We start from the raw sequence: 9,031 nt of genomic DNA, 5'->3' as shown, positions 1-9,031 counted from the left end.
AAGAAACAACACCAGATTGTATTATTCTATTAGCAATATAATATTATTTTGTTCCCAGTCAAACTTCTCAACTTTTGACTATGTTTATACAAAAACATATTAACATGTACAATATCTTTAAATGCACAACCCAAATTTTTTTTGCCGTATCTAATGAACCTATTGAATGTTGTAGATGTTTGTATCTTTATCTATAATTAAATCTAGTTAATAAAGCTAACCAAGTTTGACTTTGAACAAAACTTAGGACTCGTTTGGTTCGGCTCCGCATGGCTCCGTCTCTGCCTACCTGTATCATGTGGACTAGTCGGCATTCCACGGGCCGACAGGACCCATCGGCGCACGGGACGCAGTATATCGCAAAGTTCACGGGACTAGTCGGCATTCCACGGGCCGACATGACCTATCGGCGCACGGGGCTCAGCGTATCGCGAAGGTCACGGGACTAGTCGGCATTCCACGGACCGACAGGAACTATCGGCGCACCAGAAGCCGATAGGACCCGTGTCGTCGCGCATGATCCTGTCGGCCCGTGAGGTGCCGACATGTTCCCAGTCGCCATCTCAACTGCTGACAGGGTACCATATCTCAAATTTTTATATAACAGCTTCTAGATTTGCAATTATTCATTAAAAAATATTATTTAAAAAACTATTTCTCTCTCATTGAATATCCAAATATAGCTATCATCTATTTTGAAATTCTCTCTCTAGCTAAAGATGGACAATGAGTTTAACTCCCTCAAGTGTGGAAAACGGTTTTCTTTTTCAAATGATTTTCTTATGATGGTTTAGATAATAAGTTTTAGAAAGACTTTTTGAGATGCTCTTAATCTACTGATCAAAGCAACCTTCTCGCTAGCTCCTTTTCTCTTCTCATATATAACCACCAACCCCTGCGGCCTTGGCAAAACTCAAGGTCACTTCTGATCGAAGCAAACGACTCGTAACTGTCCTTTTATCATTTATACAATATAGGGTTATTTTGTTGCCCTTTTGACTAAGTTTATATAAAAACATATTAACATCTACAATATCATTAAATGCACTACCCAAATATTTTTTTCTTGGCTTATCTAATTAATATATTTAATTTTGTAAATGTTTATTTGTATTGTTATCTATAAATGTTGTTAGTAAAGATAAGCAAGTTTGACTTTGAACAAAACTAAGTGCATGTTTGGCATGACTCCTACTCCAACAGCTCCTTCACAGGAACCATTGTTGGAGCCAGAGCAGAAGGATCAAAAGTAGCTTCTACTCTACATGTAAAAACAGTTCTGACTCCTCATATCTATAAAAAAATAGCTCCTCCTCTATGGGTGCTTCTTCTACCTCTCGCCAAGAGCGTTGGCGTGTGTGTGTTTGAGTGGTTCCTTGGCGAAGCCAACATACATTGCCAAGATCGCGGTGGGCACGCCGGGCGTCGAGGCGCTGCTGGCGCTGGACACGGGCAACCACGTCACGTGGCTGCCGTGCTAGCCATGCCGGCGGTGATACCCGCAGTCCGGGCTCGTGTTCCACCCGCGGCACTCGACGTAATACTGCGAAATGGGGTATGACGCGCCAGATTGCCAAGCGCTGGGACGATCCGGCGGCGGCGACGCGAAGCGCATGATGTGCGTCTACGTTGTGGGCTTCGGGGACGGCTCTACGACGGTGGGAGACTTCATCAAGGAGATGATGACCTTCGCGGGCAGCGTCTAGGTTCCGCACCTGTTGATCGGCTGTGGTGATGACAACAAGGGCCTGTTCGGGGCGCCGGGCGCGGGGATCCTGGGCCTCGGTCGTGGCCAAATATCGTGCCCGAGCCAGATTGCTGCTCTTGGCTACAACGCCACGACCTTCTCCTACTGTCTCCTTGACTTCTTGTCAAACCCTGGCTCCCACTCCTCCACCCTCACCTTCGGTGCCGGCGCCGTGGAGACCTCCCCACCGGCCAGCGTCCTTCACCCCCACGGTATGGAACCCGAACATGGGCACATTCTCCTACGTGCGGCTTATCGGCGTCGGTGTGGGCAGCACGCGCGTGCCGGGTGTGACTGAGCGCGACCTCCAGCTAGACCCATACACGGGTCGCCGTGGTGTCATCCTGGACTCTGGCACCACCGTGACGCGGCTTGCCCTCTCAGTGTACATCGCAATCCGTGACGCCTTCCGCACTGCGGCAGCCGATCTCGGCCAGCTCCTGCTCGTCCTCCACGAGCGAGAGCACAACCAGCGCCATGTCTGGCCACACCGTAGCTGCTGATCTCTCCGCCTCGATCGCCACCGTCCTCTCCGTTGCCAACATCAAGAATCACGTGCCAGTCACCCTCAGCTTCAAGGCCGGTAACTACTCTCGCTGGTCCACCTACTTCCGGGCTGCCTGCGGCAAGTTCGAGGTCCTAGACCACATCGATGGCTCCCCTGATCGCCCGGACGATCCGCTCTGGGCGCAGCAGGACCACACGGTGCGGACATGGCTCTTCACCTTCGTTGCCGACGATGTTCTGGATGTGTCCGTCGAGGATGAGCAATCCGCCCATGAACTCTGGGTGCGCATCACCAGCCACTTCACTGCCAATCAGGCCTCCCGTGCGATCTTCCTGCGCAACGAGTTCCTCTGCACCACGCAAGGCACGTCGTCGATCACCGACTACTGTGCGTGCCAAAAGACGACCTCCGACACCCTGCGTGCCATCGGTCACCCCGTCCATGAGTCGGACCTCGTCCTCAACACTCTCCGTGGCTTGAACAACGACTTCTGCACTGCCGCCGACATCATCGCCTTCACCGAGCCCCTGCCGTCCTTCGCCAGGACTCGCAACTTGCTCCTCACCAGCGAGCAGTCGCACAACAAGCTTGGGCCGCCCTGCGTCGTCATCGTCCGTCTCTCTATTCTACGCCACGCCCTCCTCCGACACACCTACCCCGCCGCCCAATTGAGGTCGCGGTCGCGGCAAGGGCAGTCATGGCAAGCCCTGTGGACCGCCATCGGGTGGTGCGCTGCCGCCAAACCGCGTCGGTGGGCCTACCCCTTCCACTGGCCTATGGGTCTGCATGACCCCTTGGGGTCCTCTACCGGTGGTGGTCGCGCCTGGGTTCCCTACTGGCGGCGTCGCCTCTCCCCCTCCGGAGCATGCTGCTGGTCGCGGCCATGGCAACTCCGCCTCCGGCGTCTTAGGCCCGTGCCCTGCTCCTGCCCCCACGCAGGCCTACACGATATTCGCCCCCGCGCAGATGTCCACCGCCGACTCCTCCAGCGCACAACACCTCTGCGCTGATGATTGTGGCCCTCAACGCCATGCAGAATCCCTCTGCAGATGACTGGATCATGGACTCAGGTGCTTCCTCCCACGTGGCATCTGATGCAGGTATCCTACACTCCTCGTACCCTCTCTCTCCCACACTGTCCGTGACCGTGGGCAACGGTTCCTCATTGCCCGTCACACGTGTGGGATCCTCTTGTTTATCGACTCCTTCATCCAACTTCTCTCTTAATAATATATTTCTTGTTCCTTCCATTGTTAAAAATCTTGTTTCCGTTCGCCGTTTCAATGCTGACAACTCTGTTTCCGTGGAATTAATTTGACCTGTTTGGTTTCTCTGTCAAGGACCTGTGTACTTGGTGCACAATTCTTCATTGCAATAGTGTCAGTGACCTCTACACCCTTGGCACCCGCACCTCCGCATCCGCAGCTGCCCTACTCTCCACTGTCACATCCTCCGACACTTGGCACCGTCGTCTCGGTCACCCCGGTCGCGATGTTCTTACAGCCTTGAATAAAACGGGGCTTATTTCTTGTAATAAACTAGCTGGTAGTTCTCTATGTCATGCGTGTCAACTTGGCAAACATGTACGTCTACCTTTTCCTAGATCTACCTCTGTTAGCACTGCCCCCTTTCAGCTTGTTTTTTGTGATCTTTGGACTTCGCCCATTGTCAGCCCATCTGGTTACAAATTTTACCTCATTATAGTCAATGATTACACTCATTATTTCTGGGCTTTTTGGCTGCGTTTCAAGTCTGAAGTTCATTTTATGCTAATTGCTTTTGTCGCTTATGTGCAAAACCAATTTCAGTCCTCCGTTGGCTCTTTTCAGTCTGACAACAGGCGCGAATTTGTCAATCATATTAATGTTGATTTCTTTCATCAACATGGGATTTTCCTTCAGCTTTTTTGTCCTCATACTTCCCAGCAAAAGGGCAAGGTCTAGCGTGCCATTCGCACCACTAATCAATTATTGTCTACTGCGACAATAATTGTCTACTGCGACAATGTGAGTGTGGTGTACATGACCTCTAACCCGGTCCACCATCCACGCACAAAACATATTGAGATCGATATTCATTTTGTGCGTGAGAAGGTTTCTCTTGGCCAGATACGGGTTCTACATGTCCCCTCGAGACATCAGTTCGCGGATATCATGACCAAAGGTCTCCCGATTCAGCTCTTCTAGGAGTTTTGGTCCAGCCTTTGCATTCGGGAACCTCGTGCTACGACTGCGGGGGGGAGGGGGGGGTGTTTAACGGAAATACATATGTAATTTGTATGCTTCCTTGTTTATTAGGATCAATTTTATCTTTCCTTGTTTATTGGGATTATTTCCCATTCTAACCTGTACACCATATATATATAATGAAACTGAAGGCTACCGTGATGTATATGGAAAACATGTTCCTATTTTTTCTATGAAAGACATGTTTGGGGACAAGTCACCCAAGTCCTCTAGTTTTGATGAATTCAAATGATACGCCAGTCCTCTTCTCATTGATCTGTGCAAGAAGAGAATCTCTTTGTAAGAGCATCTCCAAGAGTTTGCCAAAATTAACTTGGCAAATCTTGTGATTTGGCAACTTGCTAAAATATATGCCAAGTGAAAAAATAGACCATCTCCAAGAGTTCCCTATTTTTGACTTGGCAAAACTAAAAAAAGAAGGGCCCACCAATATTTTTCTGTTGACCGGTACGTGGGGAGGTCGAGCGCCTGGGTTCCTTCGTCGCACGCAGGAGGCCGCCGCGAAGGAGAGGTCGCGATCTCCTCTTCCACGCCGCCACGCAAAACGCCGATCCTTCTCCTCTCCCGTTGCCGATCCTTCTCCTCTCCCGTTGCCGGCCTACACCAACAGAAGCCGACCATCTCCTCCTCCCTGTGCCGGCATCTTTTCCTCCCTGTGTGCTGCCCATCTCCTCCACCAGCCGGCCCTGGGAATCATGCCTAGGAAGAGGTCCCGTGCGCGAAGACAATTGGATGATTCATCATCCGATGATGATGACTCCCTAATATTATCGGCTGCTCGAATTGTGCAAACCTTTTCCAATGACAAAGGAAGACACGGTGGCTCTGTCGAAGGTCATAGAGTTCTTTACCGGGATAGAGAAGGTGGCCATGACAGGATGTTTCGAGATTATTTGGCGGACAATCCAACATACGGCCCCGAAATATTCCGTCGAAGGTTGTTGTTCTTCAACTTCGGATTAATTTGTTTTATGTGCTCAAATATTATTAGAGTTGTCAAACTTTAGTTTTGTTTTCTTCAGGTACAGGATGTCTAGGGAACTTTTCTTACGCATAATGAATGCTGTTGAAGCACACGATGAGTACTTTGTGCAGAAAAGGAATGCGGCCAACGTTCTTGGATTGAGTTGCTTCCAAAAAGTCACTGCCGCAATGCGTATGCTCACTTATGGGGTTCCAGCTGATGCGACAGATGAGTACGTTCGCATTGGCGAAAGTACTGCACTTGAGAGCCTACGTAGGTTTGTTGCTGCAGTTGTTGAAATTTTTGGAGATGAATACCTCAGATATCCCAATGAGGCGGACACAGCACGCTTACTTGCATTGGGTGAGCAACAAGGATTTCCAGGAATGTTAGGGTCCATCGATTGTATGCATTAGGCGTGGAAGAACTGTCCATATGATAAACAGGGTCAGTACAAGGGGCTGTGAACAAGCCCACTATAATTTTGGAGGCTGTTGCTTCGAACGACCTTTGGATATGGCATGCCTTCTTTGGAATGCCCGGGTCTCATAATGACATCAATGTTCTTCATAGATCTCCTTTGTTTGATAACCTGGCGGAAGGTAGAGCTCCAGAAGTGAACTATTCCGTTAATGGCCATGACTACAATATGGGTTATTATCTTGCAGATGGTATATATCCGTCATGGGCTACTTTAGTCAAGTCCATCACTCTTCCTATGGGGAACAAGAGGCAATATTTTGCCAAAGCGCAAGAAGCAGCGAGGAAGATGGTCGAGAGAGCTTTTGGGGTTCTTCAATCTAGGTTTGCGATTGTTCGAGGACCAGCTCGTTTTTGGGACATTGAGACGTTAGCATTGATCATGAGGGCTTGTGTGATCATGCACAACATGATTGTGGAAGATGAAGGATTCGTGGTCGACCCTAACGAGCGTTTTGATTATGGTGGTGAGAATGTCCAACCTGCTCATGGCCGAGGTACTCGTACACTTGATGAATATATTGAGGCGCAAAGAATGATCAGAAACAAGGAAACACACGTGCAAATGAAAGAAGACCTCATCGAACACCTATGGAACCATCATCCAGATTTATATTAGCTACATGATAATTTTATGTCTTTTATTTTTTATAGTGATGGACAAATCAATATTAGCTAAACATGAGATGAATAAATAAAGGTTCGGATGAACTAAAAACAAACTAAAGGTACTTGAACCATGATTTGACACCAACTAAATTTATTTTGCAACACGCCTAGCAACAATCTCCTTCTGCATCGTCTCAAGCCATTCACGCTGCAGCGGGTTGAGGGAGGTCGTGTCCGCAAACATGATTTCTTTCTCCTGTTTGATCAACTCCGCTTCAGCTCTTTTCTCTTCAGTTGCTGCGCGCTTCTTCTCTAGCTCCAGTGCTTCCTTGTCTAGCTCAATTGACGCCATGAACCTCTCATGTTTTGCTTTCTCTTTTTCCTTGTCAGAAACCTCCTTCTTTGCCCACATCGCGTCCAACGCAGCCAAGCAAGCTTCCCCACCTCCTCGCCTAAGATTTTCTTTTGCCTTTTTTATCCCATCTGCCCTTTTCCTTGCTTGGGTTTCTTGAGGAACATCATCTTTACCTTGTTGATTGCTGGTGCCTTCTTCATCTCTTGGCCTGGACACCTTTGTGGACTTCTGTTTTTTGTTGGTTGCTGCTTGTTTATCCATCTCGGCAATTTCAATCCTCTTGGATTTCCACTTGTCTTCTTCCTTCAATATGTTCCAACAAGGTAGAAGAGTAAATTGCTTTTTGTCCTTGTCTAATCCGGTGTACATCTTCGATGCTTCTGAAATCTGTCCAGGGAATTGGTCAATGTATATACCTTTTAAAAAAAACAAATTTAAGGTACTAATTGAACACAAATTACATATATACCTTGTCTTGAATAGTTTGTCCACTCTGATTCCTACGCTCAACCGCCTCGTAGCAGTCACAATACTTGTTCACTTGATGCTGAATTGTAAGCCACCTATGCATAATCGAACTCTCTGTCCGCACAGCTTCGGTTTCCTTGTGCTCCTCAAAGTATGCATGTACTCTACCCCAAAATGTGCCACGAGCTTGATTGGCCCCGTTGATGGGGTCTTTGCTAACGTACAACCAGGCGGCGCATACAACTTCGTCTTCCTTCCAATGAAAATTTTTTGACCTTTTCGATCCCTTACTTGTACTGCGACTTGGCTGCACTTGCGCATCGACTTCTTGAGTGTCTTGTGTCATAGGAATGGTGAGGTCGTCCAAGCCTCCAACTTCAGCATCACGTCCATCGAGAAGAATGTCCGACAAAAAACCATCTCCATCCATTTCAATGAGTCTACAAAAAATATGACAAATGTGAACACGCCTATTACTGCACAATTGAAATTACCCACACATCAACATGATCACCACCGATTGAAAACTCAGGAAAGAATATGTATATGCTGTATGAATGAATACTCAGGAAAGAATATATATATATATACAATCATTACGCTAATCCAAGAACATGATCACCAACTCCTGTCACAATTGCAGCACATATGATCTGTATTCTGTACGGCATATATTATCCTGCATGTGAGATACTACTATATACTACTATACCAGTATATGTGCATCTGATCCAAATACTAGTAGACTTGGCTGGATTGGAGGTGATCAGAGGCAGTTTTTCATGTCTTCGGCTAGGCGGCTTGCAGCGGACTGTGGCTGCTAGCCCTACTCGGCAGATCTAGTCTGGTGCTGGGCTAGACATCATCGATACATGGCACAAGCGGAGGACCAAACCCTAAACCCTAGCAGCTGCCGAAGTTCGTCAATGGTGCAGGGGAAGATCGCGGCCACATACCAGGGGTTGTTGATGCCGCGTCGCCGATGCAGCTAGGGAGATCACGGCCGCCAGGGGAGGTGGAGTCCATCGCCGCCAGGGGAGGTCGAGTCCGTCGCCGCCAGGGGAGGTGGAGTCCGTCGCCGATGCAGGATCGCGAGGATTGGGGCGGGCGCGCGATCTTTATGGCGAGGGCTCAGCTGGGCGCGGGAAGGAGGAGGTGAAAGTTCGTCTCGCGCGCGGGAACGATGCCAGCGACGCGCGGGGGAGGGATGCGGAGTGGAGTCCGCGCGCGGAAAGATACGCACGCGGAGGGGTAGAATGCCAAGCTCGTAAATTTGCCAACCTCATTTGCCAAGCTGTTGGAGAGGAATTTTGCATGTTTTGCCAAATTTTCAAGGATGCCAACCTCATTTGCAAAACTGTTGGAGTTGCTCTAAGGGTGGAATGCAAGGATCTCTAGATATCCGCTGCAGCTGGTTTGTTCGTTATCTTCATTGTGGAGAATAATCTCCTCCTCATCGTTATCAGAATCCACTCATATTCATCATGTTCCGCTAGCGCATTCTGGTCATTTTTACCACCGGTAACATGATGTAAAATCCATGGTGCATGAATTTTTTTAATGCAATATAGACTTGGCAGCAAAAGACCAACACCGGTATCATGCCTGAGTATCCACTCTGTCTGGCCATTCGTTTCTGCAAGGATCCAAACAT

The 9,031-nt window shown here is 48.5% G+C and overlaps 2 protein-coding genes and 1 pseudogene across 2 annotated transcripts; 2 read left to right on the top strand and 1 right to left on the bottom strand.

The window, feature by feature from the left end:
• The first annotated feature begins 545 nt into the window (after positions 1-545).
• LOC136451463 (aspartyl protease AED3-like) lies at positions 546-3,633 on the top strand (annotated as a pseudogene).
• A 1,651-nt stretch (positions 3,634-5,284) lies between these two features.
• Positions 5,285-6,564, top strand: LOC136451453 (protein ALP1-like). The gene is made up of 3 exons (XM_066452162.1): positions 5,285-5,438; positions 5,524-5,879; positions 5,912-6,564. Exons 1-3 carry the CDS (start codon positions 5,380-5,382, stop codon positions 6,562-6,564), a joined length of 1,068 nt encoding a protein of 355 aa, XP_066308259.1. The 5' UTR covers positions 5,285-5,379.
• Positions 6,565-6,652: 88 nt separating this feature from the next.
• LOC136471601 (glutathione S-transferase T3-like) lies at positions 6,653-8,561 on the bottom strand. Its single transcript, XM_066469352.1, has 3 exons — positions 8,334-8,561; positions 7,379-7,817; positions 6,653-7,296 (listed from the first exon to the last, which is right to left on the bottom strand). The coding sequence occupies exons 2-3, from the start codon at positions 7,805-7,807 to the stop codon at positions 6,706-6,708; spliced, it is 1,020 nt and encodes a 339-aa protein (XP_066325449.1). The 5' UTR covers positions 7,808-7,817; positions 8,334-8,561; the 3' UTR covers positions 6,653-6,705.
• Between the last annotated feature and the right edge of the window lie 470 nt (positions 8,562-9,031).

Source organism: Miscanthus floridulus, chromosome 1 (assembly GCF_019320115.1).
Source record: "Miscanthus floridulus cultivar M001 chromosome 1, ASM1932011v1, whole genome shotgun sequence".
NCBI lineage: Eukaryota > Viridiplantae > Streptophyta > Magnoliopsida > Poales > Poaceae > Miscanthus > Miscanthus floridulus.
This window is presented reverse-complemented; position numbering and strand designations above follow the sequence as displayed.